The following is a 26324-nucleotide window of genomic DNA, read 5'->3' on the forward strand; positions in this document are numbered from 1 at the left end:
TAATAACTAATAACCACTTATAGTAATTATTAGTAACTCATAATAACTAGTAATCACTCATAATAGCGAGTAGTAACTCATACCAACTAGTAGCCACTCATAGTTAATAGAAGTCACTCATAACAACAGATAACCACTCATAGTAGCTTGCAGTAACTCATAACAACTAGTATCCACTCATGGCAAGTAGTAGCAACTAACAACAATTAGCAACCACTCATAGAAACTAGTAGTAACTCATACTAACTAGTAACTACTCATAGTAGCTAGCAGTCGCTCATAATAACTAGTAGTCACTAATATTAACTATTAGTAACTCATAATAACTAGTAACCACCCATAGTAACTATTAATAACTCATAATAACTAGTAACCACTCATAGTAACTAGTAGTCACTCATAACAACTAGTAATCACTCATAATGACTAGTAACTACTCATAGTAACTAGTGGTCATACATAACAACTAGTGAACATTCATAGTAATTACTAGCCTTTCGTGGTAACTAACAGTGATTCATAGTAACAAGTAGCCACTTTGAGTAACTAGTAATTGCTCATAGTACCTAGAAGTCACTTACAATAAATAACAGTCAATCATAGCAAGCAATATTTGATTATAGTGGCTAACAATTATAACTAGTGATAAAAAGTCACTCATGGTAAGAAGCAATCATTTATAGTAGAGAGTATACCTCAGAGTTGAAACTTTTTGTAAACTTATGAAATTTGATTTAAACGAACCTGAGTATGCGTTAAAAATCCTACATGAATTAGATGTATGGGATATAATATACAAGTATATATAAAATCCTCTATGAGCGAGATGTGTGGGATATAATACATATATAATATATTATATATATATTATATCATATAATATATTATTTAGATATATAATATATTATAGATATAATATAATAATTGTACATTGTACAATGTTTATTACATATTTACATTGTAAATTTACATTATATACTGTACAATATGAGATGTACATGATAATTTGTACATTGTACATTACATATATACATTGTGCATTGTACACATACATATGTGAACTATAACTCATTTGTTACTCACGAACTATCTGAGAACAACTTGAGCCGTTGTCGAGTGATTCACAGATGGCTCTTTTGTTTTTGATGATAAATCTATACCCCTTGACTTCACTGGTGCATTTAGTTACTACTTCTTCATACTCCGCCAGACAGTCTGCTTCTGCTTGGTCAAACATTTCTACAAATTAACGCAGTTTTCACATGCCTGCATATATAATCTTCTATGTACTTATATTTCTTAAAGTGTAAATTTCTTAAAGTATTTCCCTATGTATGCATTCCAGCTATAGTTATTAAAATCTTGGTATAAAGAATTCATAACTGAAGAAGATTTGATCTCATAAACGACCGTTTGTCAGTCTGACGCCCTATCCAATAGGCCACAGAAAATGAGTTGATAGCTTGCCGACAGAAGTCGCTATATGAGAGCACATACTCAACGGTTGTGCATACCATGTAGGGTGATTGCAGAAGTGATTGTCATTAGTTAGCTTACTAAAATTTTCCATTGGCAATAGACCAGGCTAATAGCAAGTGGCAAGCAAATCTCATTACTTCTCATTGTTTATAGGCTGATTTTTAATACTTGGGCAATGCCGAGTAAGACAGCTAGCACATATATATATATATATATATATATATATATATATATATATATATATATATATATGGCAGGAAGTCAACTCTCATTGGTAATGGGATTTGTGTCCCTTGCCAAAGCTCTGAGCTGCACTGATGAGGCTTCAATAGCCGAAACAGTACTGTCTGTAGCATGAGTATATATATATATATATATATATATATACAGTAGAACTCGGTTCTCGAACATAATCCGTTCCAGAAAGTTGTTCAAAAACTGAGTTGTTTGAGATCCGAAACAATTATTCCCATTAGAATTAATGTATGTAAGCTTTAATTCGTTCCAAGCCAAAACAAACCTTCGGTAAAATATTTCTTTAACATTTTACACCATAAACTGAACTTTATACTACATACTACTAATAAAAACGGGTAGATATAGATCGTGTTTATTTTTAAAGAAAGATTTTCTATCTACGATGATGAAAAGAGATAACAAAAAAAACATTTTGTATGTTCTGCTCTTGAAGCATCAAAAACATTCTAAGTTAATATACTGTACAATACCAAAAGTTGCAGAAATTGATAATGAAACAGAAAAAAATGCAACAGGTCAGTTACATCAGAAAGCGTGTGAAAAAATATAATTAGCAATGGCACATTTACTTCACATCCTTGAAAGAGAATTCGGTTTCAAAACAATTTAGGGTAACTCAACATGAAGAGTTGTTTCCCTGGCAAATCTCTTCGGTAGAGGGACGTCGTCCCAGATGGTTCCTTCTTTTTTGTTAAGAATTTATGAAGCGTAGCTTGCTTCTCCCTTTTTAACATATGCTCCCATATTGTTTCCGGAGCTGTTCCGAATGTTTCTGATGAATTTTAATGCGCATGCTCCTGTTTGGTCGAGAACCGAATTTATGTTCGAGATCCGAGATGAATAAAGCTCACTATTTGATCAGAAGCCGAATTGGTCAAGAACCAAAGCGTTTGAGAACTGACGTTCTACGACCTATATACATTGTAACATTGCATATATATATTATATGCTCCCTCACTTCGGTATGGTTGAGCGCTCTGTGAGAGGTGCGGCACTACTAGCCTTTGTGCAAAGCTTATCACTTTTGCGATTTGAGCACTCTGGTGCCAGCACATTGATTTTTTTAGTCTGTGAGGCAACCTAGTTGTTTCCTGGCAGGAAGTTAACTCTTATTGGTAATGGGATTTGTGTTTCTTGCCTAAGCTCTGAGCTGCACTGATGAGGCTTCAATAGCCAAAACAGTACTGTCTGTATCATGAGTATATATATATGTATATATATATGTATATATATAAAAAATTGTTTCCTCAACCCGGTTAACCCGTATGGGTGGTAATTTCTGCTCTAACTCGGGTTTCCTACCAGAGACCTGGGAGTTTGAGCACTCGCCTCAAGATCTTAGCTGTTCCCAATAGCGCACTTTTCTGCAACTCACCTGAGTTGATGACTGTTGGTATTTGGGCAAGCCACATTTTATGCGCCGGTGTTATTGCGCCCAGTGCCCCAATGACTACTGGGATTACTGTTGTTCTCACATTCCAGCATTTTTCAATCTCTTCTCCAAGAGGGAGATATTTTCTACCTTTTATTTTTCCTTGCTGGCTATATTGTAGTCATTGGGTACTGCTATATCTATTATAGTAGCCCTCTTGTTCTCCTTGTCCACTACCACTATATCTGGTTGGTTTGCTAAGACATGCTTGTCAGTCCGGATGTAGAAGTCCCAGAGGATCTTAGCGCAGTCATTTTCATTGACCTTACCAGGAGCTTCCCACCAGTGTTGTGATTTATTAAGGCCATACTCCTCACAGACTTCTATACACAACACCTGCGACATGATTATGCCGCTCAGTGTATGCGTTTCCTGCTAGCTGCTTGCATCCACGGACTATGTGGTGGATGGTCCCAGGTGCATCTTTGCACAGTCTGCATCTAGGATCGTCTTTATTGTGATAGATTTTTGTTTGGAGTTGCCTTGTTGGGAGCACTTGCTCCTGGGCTGCCATGATTAGCGACTCTGTATTGGCCGTCAGGTTTCTTTTGTTCAGCCACATAAATGTCTGGTGAAGATTGCCAACCTTAGATATTTGTCGGTGGTAAGCACTATGAAAAAGTTTCGTGTGCCAGTCAATTTCCTCATCCTCAGGGCGAAGCTCCATTGTAAGAGCAGTCGATTGAAATCCAGCTAACAACTTATCTGAAGTGACCATGGAGGCTGCATAGGCTTTGATGCTTTGCTCTTCCTCTTTTACTGTCTGCTGTACACTTTTGAGTCCCCTACCGCCATCTTTCCTATTGAGATACAATCTAGTAGTATCATATTTTGGGTGGAGTGCTCCATGCATGGTCAGCAGTTTACGAGTTGCTATATCTGTTTCCTTTATGGCTTCCTCAGTCCACTTTATTATGCCTGCTGGATATCTTATTACTGGCAATGCGTAGATATTTATTGCCATGACTTGGTTCTTGGCATTGAGCTGGCTCCGTAGGACCTGCCGAAGGCATTTCTTGTATTCCGTAATGGCTTTGTGACGTACCTCGGCTTCGTGGTTGATGTTGCTTTGCATAATCCCCAAGTACTTATACCCTTCTTCTATATCTTTGATGGTACCATTTGGCATTCTTAGGCCATCTGTGAGCATAGAATGGTCTTTCTTAAGAATTAGCCTTCCACATTTCTCAATACCGAAGGTCATTCCGATGTCCTTGCTGCATACCTGAGTGAGGTGTATTAGCGAATCAATGTCCCTTTCTTTGTTAGCGTACAGCTTGATGTCATCCATATAGAAGAGGTGGTTTATCTTGGTGCCACTCTTAAACTGGTACCCATATTGAGTCTCCTCCAGCATATTGCTTAGAGGGTTTAGGCATATGCAGAAGAGCTGCGGTGATAAGGAGTCACCTTGATAGATGCCTTGCTTAATTTTTACACTTGCCTGCTTTTTGCCATTAGCCTCCAGTTCCGTCTTCCATTTGGTCATTGACATCTTGATGAATGCCACAAGAGCAGGGTGAACATTGTACATACTGCGGCACTCAAGTATCCAACTATGGGGAATTGAGTCATAGGCCTTTTTGTAGTCAATCCAAGCCATGGCATAATTGGTTTGCCTTCTCCTGCTGTCTTGACAGACCGTCCGATCTACCAGTAACTGATGTTTGGCTCCTTGGGTGTTGCGCCCAATTCCTTTCTGAGCACTGGTCATGTGCTCTTCCAGTTTGTCTGCAACTATTCCTGAGAGCAGTTTCCAGGTGGTGGGCAAGCACGTTATTGGTCGATAGTTTTTGGGAATTGGCCCCTGCTTTGGATCTTTTATCAGAAGTACAGTTCGTCCTTTGGTCAACTATTCTGGATGGTCACCTTGTTCTATTAGGCATTCCATCTGCTTAGCCATTCTAATGTGAAGTGATGTCAATTTCTTCAACCAGAAGTCTTGAATCATGTCATGGCCAGGTGCTGCCCAGTTCTTCATTATGCTGCACTCTGCACTTGATGTTCACTTCGCTGATGGTGAGTCCTTTCTGAGCCACATTGTGCTGATGGCTCTCTTTAAGCCTCTTCAGCCAATTTGCAGTGGTGTTACAAGTAGTCTCTTTCTCCCAGATGTTCTTCCAGAACTTTGAAGTGCTGGATCGGGGAGGATCTGACATTGGCCTCTGCAGTTCACCTTTGAACTGGGAATACACTCTAGATGAATTATTGATGAACAGTTTGTTCATTCTCTTATTATCCCGCTCTTTGGTGTACCGCTTCAGCTGTGCCGAGAGTGCTACTAGCTGCTGTTTGGCAGATCCTAGAGCTTCTATTGTGGCTTCCCTTTTTGGACGCTCCAAACTGTGGTTAGATCTTTTACTGAGCCTACTAACTTTCTTGCGCAAATCCTTGATCTTATTTTGTAGCCTCAGCTGCCAGGATGGAATGGCTTGAAGCCTTGTTGGCAGTGGCTTAATACTATCTCTTCCAAGATGACGGTTGCTGTACTGTAGATTAGGGAATTAATCTCACTGATCGATTCAGTTGAGATCGACTCCAGTGCCAAGTTAATGTCTTCTAACAGCTTCTTAGGTATGGCTTTGCTAACTTTTCGTAGTGGTACCCTGCTTCCATAATCATTAGCAGCTGGCATCTTGTTGATGATATTTTTCGCAAGCTCTTTCACCCTTGGGTCAAGATCAAAGTGCATGTCTTCTTCAACTCGTGAGTCAACACAAGATTGTGCATGTGTGACAGTGTATGTTGATATGCATTCCTCGTTGGTCGAGGATACCTGGGTGAACTGTTCCCTAATTTCATCTACGTCAAGTTCCGATATGAGGTGCCGCTTGATTATGTTACTCCTCTGAGCTACAAGTTGCTTAGCGATTAGTGGCAATTCAGGGCGCATGTTTACCCACAGTTGATGCATCCTTCCCATGTAGCCCCACTTTTGAGGTTCACTCATGAAGTAGCACTGCATGAGATCCGTGTTGTCAGTTCGAGTCCATTTCATCCGTATTGAACCAGTAGCCCATTTTTTACTGCCTTGTCCTGGTTCAGCTACAGGCAGCGCGGACCTTGTTTGACCGGGCGATGTCCGAGCCGGCATGGCTTTGGTTATTGCACTCATCATAGAGGTTGTAGATGTTATACAAGCAAGGGTCTTGTCTAAGGACCGCAAGAAAAGTGCAGTTGTTGGGTTTTGAACCTAGGACCTAATGATCACTCTCCCGATACCTTACCAACTGCGCTATCTGTGCTATATATATATATATATATACCAGAATATATATATATAGATATATATATATCTATATATATATATTCTGGTATATATATATATATATATATATATAGCACAGATAGCGCAGTTGGTAAGGTATCGGGAGAGTGATCATTAGGTCCTAGGTAGCTACTTATAGCTACTTTAGATATATATATATATATATATATATATATATATATATATATATATAGCTATATATATATATAAATATATATATATATATATATACATACATATATATATATAATATATACAGAATATATATATAGCAGCTGGCAACAAGATGCCAACTGCTAATGATTATGGAAGCAGGGTACCACTACGGAGAGTTATCAAGGCCATACCTAAAAAGCTGTTAGAGGACATTAACTTGGCACTGGAGTCGATCTCAACTGGATCGATCAGTGAGACTAATACCCTAATCTACAGTACAGCAACTGTCATCTTGGAGGAGATAGGTATTAAGCCACTACCAACAAGGCTTCAAGCCATTCCATCCTGGCAGCCTAGGCTATAAAATAAGATCAAGGACTTGCGCAAGAAAGTTAGTAGGCTCAATGAGAGATCTGAGTAAAATGCAGAAGGCTAATTCTCAAAAAAGACCATTACATGCTAACAGGTGGCTTAAAATGCCAAATGGTACCATCAAAGATATAGAAGAAGAGTACCACTACTTGGGGATTATGCAAAGCAACATCAACCATGAAGCCGAAGAATGTCACAGTCATTATCGAAAACAAGAAACGCCTTCGGCAGGTCCTACGAAGCCAGCTCAATACCAGGAATCAGACCATGGCAATAAATACCTATACACTGCCAGTAATGAAATAACTAGCACATATAATAAAAAGGACTAAGGAAGCCATCAAAGAAACAGATACAAATGTATAGCAACTTGCACCATGCATGGAGCACTCCACCCAAAATCTGATACTACTAGATTGTATCTCGATAGGAAAGATGGAGGTAGGGGACTCAAAAGTGTGCAGCAGACAGTGAAAAAGGGTGCACAAAACATCAAAGCCTATGCAGCCTCCATGGCCATCTCAGATGAGTTGCTAATTGAATTTCAATTGGCGCTCTGACAATGTAGCTTCACAGGTATGATAAGGAACTTGACTGGCACATGAAACCTCTTCATGGTGTTTACCACCAACAAATATCTGAGGTTGGCAACCTCAACAAAAAAGATATGTAACTGAACAAAAGAAACCTAATAGCCAATACAGAGTCGTTACTTATGACAGCCCAAAAGCAAGCGCGGGAGGCAACTCCTAACGAAAATCTATCACGCTAGAAATGATCCTAGATGCAAGTTGTGCAAATATGCACCTGAGACCATCCACCACATTATCCGTGGATGCAAGCAGCTAGCAGAAAATGCATACACTGTGTGGCATAATCATGTTGCAGGTGTTGTGTGCAAAAGGCTATGTGATGAGTATGGCCTTAATAAACCACAACACTGGTGAGAAGCTCCTGGTAAGGTCAATGAAAATGACAGTGCTAAGATCCTCTGGGACTATTACATCGGGACTGACAAGCATGTCCTAGCAAAGCAACTAAATATCGTGGTGGTAGACAAGGAGAACAAGAGGGCTATATAATAGATATAGCAGTACGCAATGACTACAATATAGCCAGCAAGGAAAAATAAAAAGTAGAGAAATATCTCCCTCTTGGAGAAGAGATTGAAAAATGCTGGGATGGAATAACAACTGCAATTCCAGTAGTCGATGCGGCACTGGGTGCAATAACACCTGCACATAAAATGTGGCATGCCCAGATACCAACAGCCATCAACTCAGGTGAGTTGCAGAAAAGTGCGCTATTGGGAACAGCTAAGATCTTGAGGTGAGTGCTCAAAATACCAGGTCTCTGGTAGGAGACCCGAGTCAGAGCAGAAATTACCACCCATACGGGTTAACCAGAATGAGGAGGCAATTTATAGATACTTATACCATATATATATATACCAGGTATATATATATATATATATATATATTTATATATATATTATACAGAGTTGGTGTCTGGCTAACTAACACTTCTTATCGAGTTGACCAGTGTTATGAGCAAAGCTTGGATAACTAACACTTCTTATCGAGTTGACCAGTGTTATGAGCAAAGCTTAGATAACTAACACTTCTTATCGCGTTGACCAGTGTTATGAGCAGAGCTTGGATAACTAACCCTTCTTATCGAGTTGACCAGTGTTATGAGCAAAGCTTGGATAACTAACACTTCTTATCGAGTTGACCAGTGTTATGAGCAAGCCTGGATAACTAACCCTTCTTATCGAGTTGACCAGTGTTATGAGCAAAGCTTGGATAACTAACACTTCTTATCGAGTTGACCAGTGTTATGAGCAATGCTTGGATAACTAACACTTCTTATCGAGTTGACCAGTGTTATGAGCAGAGCTTGGATAACTAACACTTCTTATCGAGTTCACCAGTGTTATGAGCAGAGCTTGGATAACTAACACTTCTTATCGAGTTTACCAGTGTTATGAGCGGAGCTTGGATAACTAACCGCGACAATTACTTTCTCCGGTATTCGTCATGTCATCTATTTGGTTGCGATTTTCAATAGTCCTGTCTTCTGAATTTTCATCAATATACTGTTCATATTCTCTTGAGCCATCTTCATCTAGTGAGTTTGGATCTTGGAAGCTGCTAGCCTTTAAGAGATCCAAAGAAACACATAAATATCTGTAAACGTTTCACATGAAAAGAGCTAGTAAGGAATGACTAACAAAGAAAGTGCATCCAATGTAAGCATTAATCAAACACCATCCATAATTGAGCAGTTACACTTGGTTTCTTATCCTAGAGTAGTAGATAGTGACTAGGGACTATTGAGGAGTGTTTAATGACTATTGACTAGTTACTAGTGAGTAATGAATAATGAGTAGTGATTGTTGACTATTGAAGACTGGGTAGTGACTAGTTACTAGTGACTGGTGAGTAGTGATTGTTGACTATTGAGGGGTGGGTAGTGACTGGTGAGTAGTGATTGTTGACTATGGAAGAGTGGGTAGTGACTAGTTACTAGTGACTGGTGAGTATTGATTGTTGACTATTGAGTAGTGTGTAGTGACTGGTGAGTAGTGATTGTTGACTATTAAGGAGTGGGTAGTGACTGGTGAGTATTGATTGTTGACTATTGAGGAGTGGGTAGTGACTGGTGAGTAGTGATGGTTGACTATTGAGGAGTGGGTAGTGACTAGTGAGTAGTGATTGTTGGCTATTGAGGAGTGGGTAGTGACTGGTGAGTAATGATTGTTGACTGTTGAGGAGTGGGTAGTGACAGGTGAGTAATGATTGTTGACTGTTGAGGAGTGGGTAGTGACTAGTGAGTAGTGATTGTTGACTATTGAGGAGTGAGTAGTGACTGGTGAGTAGTAGCCTGTTTTATGATAGACAGTTATACCCTTTATGTGCTTCATAGTAGTAAACAGTCACTTCCTAAATTCTTCATTTACAATTAAAGGATAGCAGAGAGTTAAAATGTATTCTGCAAGCTTCTTGTTGCTTATGATGTCTAGAATGTGACAGTGAAATGTGAACAGAAGAATCCAAAAATGTCTGTGCGACAGCGTGCTGCTCTTATTAGGAAGTTGTGCTATCAACATCTTTAGCTGAAATGTTAAAGTTATGGATATTTTTAAACCTTACCACTGTTGTTGATGTTACATATGTTAGAGTGTATGATACTTACTGTTTGAAAACATGTGTTTTTTATGTTTAATAGAAGCTATTTATGTGTAATTGACAATAAAACATCAGTGTTTTAAGTTCAAGGCAATCTTTACTATAACCAAAGCCATGGCGGTCAGTCTGCCCGTTATGAGCGTTAAAAAAAAGATATGAGCATACAAGAATTGAACCCGGATATTTGGATTTTGAACCTACATTGTAGAGCACTACTAATGGCGCCCCTCAATCACCTTTCCACATCTAAGAATAATTGTGTACATAGTTATTACACATGATGATCTCTCACAGCCCACTAGACTACCAGGGTACTAGTATTAATAATAACAACCATCTTGTTACATTGTGGAATAATTGTATACATAGTTATTACATATGATGATCTCTCACAGTACACTAGACTACCAGGGTACTAGTATTAATAATAACAACCATCTTGTTACATAGTGGAATAATTGTATACATAGTTATTACACATGATGATCTCTCACAGCACACTAGACTATCAGCGTACTAGTATTAATAAAAACAACCATCTTGTTACATTGTGGAATAATTGTATACATAGTTATTACATATGATGATCTCTCACAGCACACTAGACTACCAGGGTACTAGTATTAATAATAACAACCATCTGGTTACATAGTGGAATAATTGTGCAAATATTTATTACAGATGATGATGATCTCTCACGGCACACTAGACTACCAGGGTACTAGTATTAATAATAACAACCATCTTGTTACATAGTGTAATGATTGTGTACATAGTTATTACACATGATGATCTTTCACAGCACACTAGATTGTCAGTTTACTGGTAATTATATTAGTAGAATGAATAACCAGAATCGCTACATTTTTCATACAGATATTTACATATACGTTTACGTTTAAATGTTACGTATACCTATAGTGTATGATATCTACTGCATTTATATTACATATATCCATAGTGTATGATATCTACTCCATTTATATTACATATATCTATAGTGTATGATATCTACTGCATTTATATTACATATATCCATAGTGTATGATATCTACTGCATTTATATTACATATATCCATAGTATATGATATCTACTGCATTTATATTACATATATCCATAGCGTATGATATCTACTGTATTTATATTACATATATCCATAGTGTATGATATCTACTGTATTTATATTACATATATCCATAGTGTATGATATCTACTGCATTTATATTACATATATCCATAGTGTATGATATCTACTGCATTTATATTACATATATCCATAGTGTATGATATCTACTGTATTTATATTACATATATCCATAGTGTATGATATCTACTGCATTTATATTACATATATCCATAGTGTATGATATCTACTGTATTTATATTACATATATCCATAGCGTATGATATCTACTGCTTTTATATTACATATATCCATAGTGTATGATATCTACTGTATTTATATTACATATATCCATAGCGTATGATATCTACTGTATTTATATTACATATATCCATAGTGTATGATATCTACTGCATTTATATTACATATATCCATAGTGTATGATATCTACTGTATTTATATTACATATATCCATAGTGTATGATATCTACTATATTTATATTACATATATCCATAGTGTATGATATCTACTGTATTTATATTACATATATCCATAGTGTATGATATCTACTGTATTTATATTACATATATCCATAGTGTATGATATCTACTATATTTATATTACATATATCCATAGTGTATGATATCTACTGTATTTATATTACATATATCCATAGTGTATGATATCTACTGCATTTATATTACATATATCCATAGTGTATGATATCTACTGTATTTATATTACATATATCCCTAGTGTATGATACCTACTGTATTTATATTACATATATCCATAGTGTATGATATCTACTGCATTTATATTACCTATATCCATAGTGTATGATATCTACTGTATTTATATTACATATATCAATAGTGTATGATATCTACTGCATTTATATTACATATATCCATAGCGTATGATATCTACTGTATTTATATTACATATATCCATAGCGTATGATATCTACTGCATTTATATTACATATATCCATAGCGTATGATATCTACTGCATTTATATTACATATATCCATAGTGTATGATATCCACTGCATTTATATTACATATATCCATAGTGTATGATATCTACTGCATTTATATTACATATATCCATAGTGTATGATACCTACTGTATTTATATTACATATATCTATAGTGTATGATATCTACTATATTTATATTACATATATCCATAGTGTATGATATCTACTGTATTTATATTACATATATCCATAGTGTATGATACCTACTGTATTTATATTCCATATATCCATAGTGTATGATATCTACTGTATTTATATTACATATATCCATAGTGTATGATATCTACTACATTTATATTACATATATCCATAGTGTATGATACCTACTGTATTTATAATACATATATCCATAGTGTATGATATCTACTACATTTATATTACATATATCCATAGTGTATGATATCTACTGTATTTATATTACATATATCTATAGTGTATGATATCTACTGTATTTATATTACATATATCCATAGTGTATGATATCTACTGCATTTATATTACAAATATCTATAGTGTATGATATCTACTGCATTTATATTACATATATCCATAGTGTATGATACCTACTGTATTTATAATACATATATCCATAGTGTATGATACCTACTGTATTTATATTAGAATAAATAATATATTATTATTTATACACACCTGCGCGCGTCCATGAAAGCTTTGTACAATCATATATAATCACATCTATAGAAGCATCCATGCAAACAACTATACACAAATACGTAAGCTTCTATATCCAAATCTTCACAGGTAATTGTCCATACATTAATGCATTTACAAACGTCTATTATACACACATCCATATGGAAAGTCATATTTTAGCTATTTCAGCCTCTTTACACCCATGTATACAAACATCTGTCCATGCACTATGAAAGCACACATGTATACAAACATCTGCCCATGCACTATGAAAGCACACATGTATACAAACATCTGCCCATGCACTATGAAAGCACACATGTATACAAACATCTGTCCATGCACTATGAAAGCACACATGTATACAAACATCTGCCCATGCACTATGAAAGCACACATGTATACAAACATCTGTCTATGCGCTATGAAAGCACACATGTATACAAACATTTGTCCATGCACTATGAAAGCACATATGTATACAAACATCTGTTCATGCACTATGAAAGCACACATGAATACAAACATCTGTTTATGCACCATGAAAGCACACATGAATACAAACATTTGTCCATGCACTATGAAAGCACACATGTATACAAACATCTGTCCATGCACTATGAAAGCACACATGAATACAAACATTTGTCCATGCACTATGAAAGCACACATGAATACAAACATCTGTCCATGCACTATGAAAGCACATATGTATACAACATCTGTCCATGCACTATGAAAGCACACATGAATACAAACATTTGTCCATGCACTATGAAAGCACACATGTATACAAATATTTGTCCATGCACTATGAAAGCACACATGTATACAAACATTTGTCCATGCACTATGAAAGCACACATGAATACAAACATCTGTCCATGCACTATGAAAGCACACATGTATGCAAACATTTGTCCATGCACTATGAAAGCACACATGTATACAAACATTTGTCCATGCACTGTGAAAGCACACATGAATACAAACATCTGTCCATGCACTATGAAAGCACACATGTATGCAAACATCTGTCTATGCACTATGAAAGCACACATGTATACAAACATTTGTCCATGCACTATAAAAGCACACATGTATACAAACATTTGTCCGTGCACTATGAAAGCACACATGTATACAAACATCTGTCCATGCACTATGAAAGCACACATGAATACAAACATTTGTCCGTGCACTATGAAAGCACATATGTATACAAACATCTGTCCATGCACTATGAAAGCACACATGAATACAAACATTTGTCCATGCACTATGAAATCACACATGTATACAAACATCTGTCCATGCACTATGAAAGCACACATGTATACAAATATCTGTTCATGCACTATGAAAGCACACATGTATACAAACATCTGTCCATGCACTATGAAAGCCATAGAGTTATCTCCCCCATGTACCCATGCACTATGAAAGCTTACAGACGAAGCTAGACTGTGAAAGAACTTAATTACAGACATCTTCAGAAGGCTTCAGCTCTAGTCAATTTTGTCTGACCACATAGACTTATAGATCTATAAGTTATGATTATGATTAGGTAAAAGACGATAACATGTTTGCTTCCCTCTGTTTGCAGTTGAATCTGATTGCTGGGTTTAGTAAAACGCGTGATGCGTGAAGAATTGCGTGATGGCTAAAATCAATCCAGTTCGTCATGAAATTGCTCCCAAGGGCTTACCAGATACAATTTAAGTAATAGCTTAACAAACCAGTGATTTTCTTACCAAGTTTAAATTATTTTCAAGCTAATACATGTCAGAGTTTTTTTTCAGTCACGTTTAAATATAACTCCTGACAGATTCTAATAGATTTTAAAGTGTTTTTAGCTAGTTTTAATACATTTTGGACCAATTTTGACCCTCATGCATTTTTCTAGTTTGAGAAAAATCTCAACAAACTAGAAAAATGCATGAGGGTCAAAATTGGTTCAAAATGTATTAAAACTAGCTAAAAACACTTTAAATTTATTAGAAACTGTCAGGAGTTACATTCGCACTTAAAAAAAACTTTGTCCTGTATTAGCTTGAAAATAATTTAAACTTTGAAAAAAGATTACTGGTTTGTTGAGATATTACTTAAAATGTATCTGGTGAGCCATTAGGACCAATTTTATGATGATCTGGCATGATTTTAGCCATCACGTTTTACTAGACCTGTCAGATTGCTATTGGCTATACTACTTAAAGCTATTGTTGCAGAATAAAGCTTTGAGAGGCAACTTATGGTTACTAATACTGTATTTGAAGACAGGCAACAATCTAATAGTGTTGGCATGAGTAAAGTGCATTATAGCTTAACTTGACATTCTGCATATCGCAACAGCGCACTCCCCAACAGGGAGCACATATCACCAAATATCTGTATACTTATATCAGTTTTTGTTTATTTGCAAGGAACCCATCATATGATGCCTGCAAGCCAAAGGATCTATTTATGTGCAAGGAACCCATCATATGATGCCTGCAAGCCAAAGGATCTATTTATGTGCAAGGAACCCACCATATGATGCCTGCAAGTCAAAGGATCTATTTATGTGCAAGGAACCCACCATATGATGCCTGCAAGCCAAGGATCTATTTATGTGCAAGGAACCCATCATATGATGCCTGCATGCCAAAGGATCTATTTACGTGCAAGGAACCCATCATATGATGCCTGCAAGCCAAAGGATCTATTTACGTGCAAGGAACCCACCATATGATGCCTGCAAGCCAAAGGATCTATTTACGTGCAAGGAACCCATCATATGATGCCTGCAAGCCAAAGGATCTATTTATGTGCAAGGAACCCATCATATGATGCCTGCAAGCCAAAGGATCTATTTATGTGCAAGGAACCCATCATATGATGCCTGCAAGTCAAAGGATCTATTTATGTGCAAGGAACCCACCATATGATGCCTGCAAGCCAAGGATCTATTTATGTGCAAGGAACCCATCATATGATGCCTGCATGCCAAAGGATCTATTTACGTGCAAGGAACCCATCATATGATGCCTGCAAGCCAAAGGATCTATTTACGTGCAAGGAACCCACCATATGATGCCTGCAAGCCAAAGGATCTATTTACGTGCAAGGAACCCATCATATGATGCCTGCAAGCCAAAGGATCTATTTACGTGCAAGGAACCCATCATATGATGCCTGCAAGCCAAAGGATCTATTTATGTGCAAGGAACCCATCATATGATGCCTGCAAGCCAAAGGATCTATTTATGTGCAAGGAACCCATCATATGATGCCTGCAAGCCAAAGGATCTATTTATGTGCAAGGAACCCATCATATGATGCCTGCAAGTCAAAGGATTTATTTATGTGCAAGGAACCCATCATATAATGCCTGCAAGCCAAAGGATCTATTTATGTGCAAGGAACCCACCATATGATGCCTGCAAGTCAAAGGATCTATTTACGTGCAAGGAACCCATCATATGATGCCTGCAAGCCAAAGGATTTATTTATGTGCAAGGAACCCACCATATGATGCCTGCAAGTCAAAGGATCTATTTACGTGCAAGGAACCCATCATATGATGCCTGCAAGTCAAAGGATTTATTTATGTGCAAGGAACCCATCATATAATGCCTGCAAGCCAAAGGATCTATTTATGTGCAAGGAACCCACCATATGATGCCTGCAAGTCAAAGGATCTATTTACGTGCAAGGAACCCACCATATGATGCCTGCAAGTCAAAGGATCTATTTATGTGCAAGGAACCCATCATATGATGCCTGCAAGCCAAAGGATCTATTTATGTGCAAGGAACCCATCATATGATGCCTGCAAGCCAAAGGATCTATTTACGTGCAAGGAACCCATCATATGATGCCTGCAAGCCAAAGGATTTATTTATGTGCAAGGAACCCATCATATGATGCCTGCAAGCCAAAGGATTTATTTACGTGCAAGGAACCCATCATATGATGCCTGCAAGCCAAAGGATTTATTTACGTGCAAGGAACCCACCATATGATGCCTGCAAGCCAAAGGATCTATTTATGTGCAAAGAACCCATCATATAATGCCTGCAAGCCAAAGGATCTATTTATGTGCAAGGAACCCATCATATGATGCCTGCATGCCAAAGGATCTATTTACGTGCAAGGAACCCATCATATGATGCCTGCAAGTCAAAGGATCTATTAACGTGCAAGGAACCCACCATATGATGCCTGCAAGCCAAATGATCTATTTATGTGCAAGGAACCCACCATATGATGCCTGCAAGCCAAAGGATCTATTTATGTGCAAGGAACCCACCATATAATGCCTGCAAGCCAAAGGATCTATTTACGTGCAAGGAACCCACCATATGATGCCTGCATGCCAAAGGATCTATTTATGTGCAAGGAACCCACCATATGATGCCTGCATGCCAAAGGATCTATTTATGTGCAAGGAACCCATCATATGATGCCTGCAAGCCAAAGGATCTATTTATGTGCAAGGAACCCATCATATGATGCCTGCATGCCAAAGGATCTATTTATGTGCAAGGAACCCATCATATGATGCGTGCAAGCCAAAGGATCTATTTACGTGCAAGGAACCCATCATATAATGCCTGCAAGCCAAATGATCTATTTATGTGCAAGGAACCCACCATATGATTCCTGCAAGCCAAAGGATCTATTTATGTGCAAGAAACCCATCATATGATGCCTGCAAGCCAAAGGATCTATTTATGTGCAAGGAACCCACCATATGATGCCTGCAAGCCAAAGGATCTATTTATGTGCAAGGAACCCATCATATGATGCCTGCATGCCAAAGGATCTATTTACGTGCAAGGAACCCATCATATGATGCCTGCAAGTCAAAGGATCTATTTATGTGCAAGGAACCCATCATATGATGCCTGCAAGCCAAAGGATCTATTTATGTGCAAGGAACCCATCATATGATGCCTGCATGCCAAAGGATCTATTTATGTGCAAGGAACCCACCATATGATGCCTGCATGCCAAAGGATCTATTTACGTGCAAGGAACCCATCATATGATGCCTGCATGCCAAAGGATCTATTTATGTGCAAGGAACCCATCATATGATGCGTGCAAGCCAAAGGATCTATTTACGTGCAAGGAACCCATCATATAATGCCTGCAAGCCAAAGGATCTATTTATGTGCAAGGAACCCACCATATGATGTCTGCAAGCCAAAGGATCTATTTACGTGCAAGGAACCCACCATATGATGTCTGCAAGCCAAAGGATCTATTTATGTGCAAGGAACCCACCATATGATGCCTGCAAGCCAAAGGATCTATTTATGTGCAAGGAACCCATCATATGATGCCTGCAAGCCAAAGGATCTATTTATGTGCAAGGAACCCATCATATGATGCCTGCAAGCCAAAGGCTCTATTTATGTGCAAGGAACCCATCATATGATGCGTGCAAGCCAAAGAACCTATTTATGTTCAAGAAACCCATCATATGATTCCTGCAAGCCAAAGGATCTATTTATGTGCAAGGAACCCATCATATGATTCCTGCAAACCAAAGGATCTATTTATGTGCAAGGAACCCATCATATGATGCCTGCAAGCCAAAGGATCTTTTTATGTGCAAGGAACCCATCATATGATGCCTGCAAGCCAAAGGATCTATTTATGTGCAAGGAACCCATCATATGATTCCTGCAAGCCAAAGGATCTATTTATGTGCAAGGAACCCATCATATGATGCCTGCAAGCCAAAGGATCTATTTACGTGCAAGGAACCCATCATATGATGCCTGCAAGCCAAAGGATTTATTTATGTGCAAGAAAACCATCATATGATTCCTGCAAGCCAAAGGATCTATTTATGTGCAAGGAACCCATCATATGATGCCTGCAAGCCAAAGGATCTATTTACGTGCAAGGAACCCACCATATGATGCCTGCAAGTCAAAGGATCCATTTATGTGCAAGGAACCCATCATATGATGCCTGCAAGCCAAAGGCTCTATTTATGTGCAAGGAACCCATCATATGATGCGTGCAAGCCAAAGAACCTATTTATGTTCAAGAAACCCATCATATGATTCCTGCAAGCCAAAGGATCTATTTATGTGCAAGGAACCCATCATATGATGCCTGCAAGCCAAAGGATCTATTTACGTGCAAGGAACCCACCATATGATGCCTGCAAGTCAAAGGATCCATTTATGTGCAAGGAACCCATCATATGATGCCTGCAAGCCAAAGGCTCTATTTATGTGCAAGGAACCCATCATATGATGCGTGCAAGCCAAAGAACCTATTTATGTTCAAGAAACCCATCATATGATTCCTGCAAGCCAAAGGATCTATTTATGTGCAAGGAACCCATCATATGATTCCTGCAAACCAAAGGATCTATTTATGTGCAAGGAACCCATCATATGATGCCTGCAAGCCAAAGGATCTTTTTATGTGCAAGGAACCCATCATATGATGCCTGCAAGCCAAAGGATCTATTTATGTGCAAGGAACCCATCATATGATTCCTGCAAGCCAAAGGATCTATTTATGTGCAAGGAACCCATCATATGATGCCTGCAAGCCAAAGGATCTATTTACGTGCAAGGAACCCATCATATGATGCCTGCAAGCCAAAGGATTTATTTATGTGCAAGAAAACCATCATATGATGCCTGCAAGCCAAAGGATCTATTTACGTGCAAGGAACCCACCATATGATGCCTGCAAGTCAAAGGATCTATATCACAAATGAAACAATAATAATGAATGTCTAAATTTGTAGAGTTCAAGTTGTTTACAAACTGAACTCTGTGATCTTGATTGTTGCCTCCGATTCGTTCTAATCTAGTTTCATTAAATATTTGACAAAAATTACCGCAAAGCATGAATTATTTATATGAAGTACTATCGAGTAGAAAGAAAAACATACGGAAAATTGTGGAGGTGCCATATTGTTGATGAGTTTTTTTAGTTTGTTGTCAAAAGCGGAGAGGTCGAGTCCAACCTTTTTGGTGTAAGCCTGCAGCGGTTCATTCAAAAGATTCAGCCTTTCTGCGCGCTGACTTGCAAGGAAGTTGAACCTGGCGTAAGAAAAAAAACTTACATTACTAGCATTTTACAAACACAACAATAGGGGTTATCTCCCCTTGTCGTACACGTAATAACTTGCATTACTTCCTCTTGCCAATCAGTAATCGGGCATTACCTCTTTTCACAAAGAGAGATTTAATATACACTATTGTACTACACACTGTTGTACTACTCATTATTGTACTATATACTATTGTACTATACACTACTGCACTTTACACTACTGTACTATACACTACTGTACTATACCCTACTGTACTATGCACTATTGTACTATACCCTACTGTACTATACACTATTGTACTATACCCTACTGTGCTATCCACAATTGTACTATAAACTGTTGTACTATACACAATTGTATGTGCTACATACTGTTGTACTATGTAGTGTATGTACTATTGTACTACACAGTATTGTACTATTGTATTAGACAACCATGTGCCATACACATTTAAATATACTAACATACAAAATTATTGAGATCCACAACACTATCCCACTAGCTGTTGCACTAGAGACGTTTCTTTTTAATACAACAGTTCACTATTATAGTAAATATCAATCAAACATTGAACTAAAGTTGGCAAAGGGCACCACTTTCAATTTAAATGTTGTAAAATCTACATTTAATTGGTTGTCAAGTTTCTTACGCTCAAAACGCAATTGTGATTTAATAGCACTGAAAAACCCGCCTCTGTGAGTTCAATTTCAAAAAGAAATGTTAAGTCAAAGATACAAAATGGCTGCATGGTCTACTCCGTACTGTGTGCTATCAGTGTGTACTCTGTACTGTGTACTAACAGTCTGACTTCGTATTGTGTACTAACAGTGTCTATTCCATACTGCGTACTAACAGTGTCTATTCCATACTGTATACTCACAGTGTCTACTCTATACTGTCTACTAACAGTCTCTACTCTGTACTGTGTACTAACAGTGTGTACTCTGTACTGTGTACTAACAGTCTGACTTCATACTGTGTACTCACAGTGTCTACTCTATACTGTGTATTAACAGTGTCTACTCGGTACTGCGAACTCACAGTGCTTATTCCATACTACTACTACTCACGTGCAGCTAACTCCTCTCAGTGTCTCATCTGCATTGGCGACAATATTTGCTAGCGGACCTGCAAACACAGAGGTTCAGAGTATACAATCATGAAGGTTTCTATAGCCAAATGTTATATAATAAAGTAATTTTTTCTATTATAAAAAACGTGTCGGTAAGGACATGTCAAGTAGAATCTAGCATCAACCGTTTTGTATTTAAACTGCTATAATTACATTCTACTTTACCTGATTGCTTTAGGAAATAGAAAATAATAATTATTCTACATTTGTAAATCTAAGTATTATTTTATTGGTCTGTTATCCGTATTTTCAGTTACAGCGACAGCATACGCTAAAAACTGCTTCTGATTGGAATTGAACTTGGAAACACCTACATGTACACGTATTTTTTACCAAGCATGTTAACCACTCCGCCATACTATAGAATAACAGTGAATAGTATGCTTGAAGATCATGTTTGGTGAGAGATCATGACGAGTAACAATTACAGTACAATTACGCCAAGCTGTGGCAAGCTGGCAACGTGACTTGGCGGCAATGCGTTTGGTATCACATCTGTGCATCCGTCGAGTATATGAGTTTGATTCCTTGGGAAGGCTAATCATTTTTCTTAATGGTCAGTCGAAAAGACGGACACAGCTCTTACTGTAGTAAAGATTTAGACTAGCTCAAGTTACTAGCTTAAGTTACTCACATTCATTGGGTAAAAGCGCTTAGCCAATGGCAACTACATTACCCGCCCCTGTTTATAAACTAATTTAAATCTTGAACAAACGTTTTGTACAAGTATAAGAAGAAATGTTTTCAACACTAGTTTTAGCTATTTTAGCGTTTTAGATATACCTCAAGCTTTCGAATATTTGAATGATGCATTGTCCGGACACACCCAGAAATAAACAAAAACAGTCATTTACAAGTTAGAATGGTAAATGTTGTACGTATTGATTCAAAATATATTTTCTGTGCAGAAACTTTTTATGACTCATGCGACGCCGGACATTCACTTAGTCTTTACTATAATAAGAATGGCTCAGTCAGTCTGTCAGTCTGTCTATCAGTCAGTCTGCCTGTCTGTCTGTCTGAGGCCACACTACGAGCGTTAGAGAAACGATTGCCAGCAGGTGAATTGAAATTCCACATGCCATTTTGTAGCACACGCGTATATACAATTATTAGCTGTGCCACCCGACGTTGCCAGAGTAATAAAGAAGTTTTTGGACAGAAAATTGATTGTATTTAATATATAACAACAATTCCCATTTTAACTTTCAAACTACATATCATGAGAGGAGTGTTTTGTGTAATGGAAATAAATTAAGAGAAAAATAAAAACCACTGTAAAAATTTTAAAACTTAGTCAAACAACTGTACCTTTCAAGCTGTTAGGCTGGCGCATTGCCAATGGAAAACTCCACTAAGCTAGTTAACAAGGCTAAGCCTCTAATGCCGTACTCCATGGCGTTACATCATCATTGTCCAGCTCCCTGTTCTAATATTAGCTATAGCCGGAATGACAGACGGACTTTGTAAACAAACATTTGTAAACGTTTTAAAACTTTGACAAACAACTGTAACTTTCAAGCTACTAGCCTGGCACATTGCCAATGGAAAATTCCAGTAAGCTGCTAGGCTTCTAATGACGGTACTCCATGGCACTGTGTCAGCATTGTTGTCCAGCTACAGTTATTCTAGCAATAGTTATAGACGGAATGCAGACAGACATACGGACATACTTTGAGAAATATATAGATTAACTGTACATCAGTATATGTTCATTTTGTGCAGGTCGTATTGCTTTTACTGCCATTAGCCTCACCCATTCGGCCGAGATCAGATAAGTTCACTCGCAATTCAAGGGTTTCCATTGAGTATTAATTTGATGAACATGCTTGCTGCCGGCATGCATTGGCTGCCCTGCCGCCGACTTCAAAAAAGGTATCTTAGAAGCATGCACAGTTACACAACCATCTATTTTTAAGGCATAAAACATTGATAGCCAAAATAATACTTTAAAGTTCTCGCTCTTTGCTCCTGATTTGAGAGTTTACCTGTTAGAAGGAGGGTGTATGAGATGGCCGTCAGCATGAATCTTCCCTCTCTTGTAAATATCGAAGGAAGCACAAGAATGGAGGATGCACGTATTTGTCTAGATATGGCCCAACCAATACCCAGTGAGGCAACAACTCCAATTCCCAAAGCCTTGTCGATCGTGCTAGGCAGCTCGAGTCTGTGGACAATGGCATAGTAATAGCCTAAAATAATAATAGTAATACAAGAGAAATGGGAGACAACTTTAACAAACCACTGATTATGGTATAAACAGTGTGAATTGGTATAACTGCTGACCTGACAGCGGTTGCAGTCATACTATGACAAGTAGTAAGCCAGTAGTCGTTTTAAAGTTACAGAAAGATAGTGCCACAAATATATTATATAATATATTATTCATAAAAAATCTCTAAGCTTGACTGATTAAGATTGCGAATTTGCACAAATTAGGTTGTAACCAGGTATACAGTATATATGAGAGATCTGACAATGTAAACCGATGAACCAATGAGAGAAGTTGTATGGGCTGGAAATGTATTTAATGGATACAAAAAGCTGTCTCAGTTAGCATCATCATCCGCTTCTTCTCAGTCAACTTGTTCCAGTCTAATTTATGATACCGCATACTTTCTGGGAATATGAGAGAATAACTGCTTTAATATGTGCTTGCCAACAGCGCTTGTCAAATTCGAACTCTGCGAGTGCTTGGTGCTGCCTCCCCACTCAGAATTCCGGTCATAATCCCATGATAATTTTAGCAACTTGAACTTAATTTTTGCTAATATAGCAATTTCTGGTCTTTCGACAATAAAAAGTAGTTGGTGTTGAATGCAAGCGGCTGATACGGGTTTTTTGGGTGGCTTTGAAAGCCATAGAAAAATAAATTGATACTAATGGATATTGCAGTAGCATAAACCTGCTTCTCAAATCTGACGGCGGAGTTCAACATGCTAAATGAACTGCTCTGCATGGGTGGGAATTGCATACAATGAGACATGACACACAGTTGCAGACAAGTTCTTAAGGTTACTATTGTTCATGTATTTTGCTTTTTAAATGTTCTACTCACATTGAGAAATGTTTACCACTAAACCCCAAAAATATTTACCCCTAAGTTCTTAATATTGTAAAGGAAAGTCATCCATTTCCTTCACCCTTCACTTGAATTAAAGACACAGAGTGGAAAGGCAATAGAATAGACATATATTTCGCTTAAGTATACATAAACACATATATTATTCTGTGCGCACTACAAAGAGCCACACACAAGACTTCTAGCGATCTCTGACTTTCTTCGCTCATCTGGCCTCCTTATATATGCTTCTTCTCTTGCTTGGCTCCGCCTCCTTCACTTTCGGTTGGACTTGTGCAAGTGACTGGGCTCCAATATACCATGTCATAATGTGGTCGGTTTAGCCGAGTGAGCATAGCCGAGATAGCCAAACCAACCTCTTTGTACTTAACAGCTGGGAAAGCCCTGGCCGCAAAATTTTTTTCCAAACAGGTTTACCTATGGCAGCAAAATCTTGGCTCCTGATTGGTTTTATTAATTGAGTTTTCGTAACCAAAACCTACATCATTACATTAAAAATTAATAGTTATCATTAGAAAAGAACACCAAATTCCGAATTACATTGTAAATTAATAGTTATAATTAGAAAGGAACACAAATTTATGTTATTATTCAAGAAGTCCTATTAAAACGTAAGAGGGCGCTCACTTAAAACTCATTGATCTAAACTATTTTTTAAAAAATTTTGAAATTTTGTGTTGTAGTGCATGCGACTAATTAGTGACCTTCCAGCTGGAATGCATGGTACTAGTGCCTGGCTGCCACTACAATATACATAGCTCAGGAATCCAAGGCTCACCTCCAGGGTTGATACTCTCCCCAAAAAGGCCCATTAGGCTCAGCCCAAAATCACGTTTCAGAGAGGGGGGTTTCAGACCATGGGGCACTGTCAGTGAATTTGCTACTTGGGGGGGGGGTGTTCCACAGCCAAGCCAGTGAAAGGGCCCATGTTTCTCATAGCTTTCTTCACACTGTTCAATGGTGATTTTGAGGTCAAAAACAAGCTAAATTCACCAGCAGGCTGATTTATGTGGATATCTCATCAAAAGATAAGATGGACCAGAGGAATTAAGGTTTTATTCAGCCAAAGTAATATCAAGAAATTCCGCAGTCTTCGTTATGAATTCACTAAAGATGTCAGAGGTTACGTGGTGATACACACATGATTTATGTTGACTCGCTACAATGAGATGAGGTATTTCCGCGTCAACGTTCAACTGCAGTTTTTTGCTGCAGATTGCATTAAAATTTGCATGCTTGCTGACAGGAAAAGAAGGGAAAAGAGAGACAATCGACACTGCATCATCTTAGAAACCCTTTACCAATATACTCAGAATTAATGATATGACATTTCCCCTAGGGAACTCCCAGTGTTTAGGGGGTGTATTTCAAATTGACCAACCAGGTGATTAGGGGTACAGTATCCAAGTTTGGGCCTAGCCAGGTGGGTGTTTTAGTGCATCAACCCTGGGGGCTCATCAGCGTCACTCACTATCGTTGAATGCATTATTGTTGTATTATTATATGTTTAATTTAGCTTGTGCTTATACTCTTCTATCTTCTATCTATCTACAAACGGCAATCGTTGTCTGTGTGTCCGGCTTATAGAGTACAGTACTTTTCGAACTAGTAGCCGCTACTTTTTTCTGATGGTTTGTGAGCCGTGTGGCTTATATAAGGGTGCGGCTATTATGTGGTTTTTTCTTTCACCGCCAAGGCTACTAGGTGTCTAGGACGCATTAACAGGAATCTCTGGTTAGTACGCCTCTATACATAACTTATTCATCGTTTTTACACAAAAATCACGTGATCTCCGGTTAGCCCGCCTCTTTACAGTGCCCAACGGCACTGTTCCGTTTTAAACATCAAAGTTGCTGCCGTGTTAAAAAGCATCGTCCTGAGTTCTGCGGCCTATACAAAGGTGCCTATACAGCTATACAAATATACTACACTGTACTCATTAAATAAAATAAATTAATGAGTAGTAATTTACATGCAATTAATATTTACTGCCAACATGTACCGAGAAGGTCACGTAAACATTTGTTTCTTGCGGCCACTGGAAAAAACGCAGTTCT

General features: G+C 37.8%; 1 protein-coding gene across 1 annotated transcript; it reads right to left on the reverse strand.

Moving 5' to 3' along the window:
• Positions 1–5579: 5579 nt before the first annotated feature.
• LOC137399746 (uncharacterized) lies at positions 5580–25079 on the reverse strand. The gene is made up of 6 exons (XM_068085962.1): positions 25046–25079; positions 23174–23377; positions 21124–21181; positions 19889–20039; positions 8976–9123; positions 5580–6214 (listed from the first exon to the last, which is right to left on the reverse strand). Exons 1-6 carry the CDS (start codon positions 25077–25079, stop codon positions 5580–5582), a joined length of 1230 nt encoding a protein of 409 aa, XP_067942063.1.
• Positions 25080–26324: the final 1245 nt, after the last annotated feature.

This window comes from Watersipora subatra, chromosome 7 (assembly GCF_963576615.1).
Source record: "Watersipora subatra chromosome 7, tzWatSuba1.1, whole genome shotgun sequence".
NCBI lineage: Eukaryota > Metazoa > Bryozoa > Gymnolaemata > Cheilostomatida > Watersiporidae > Watersipora > Watersipora subatra.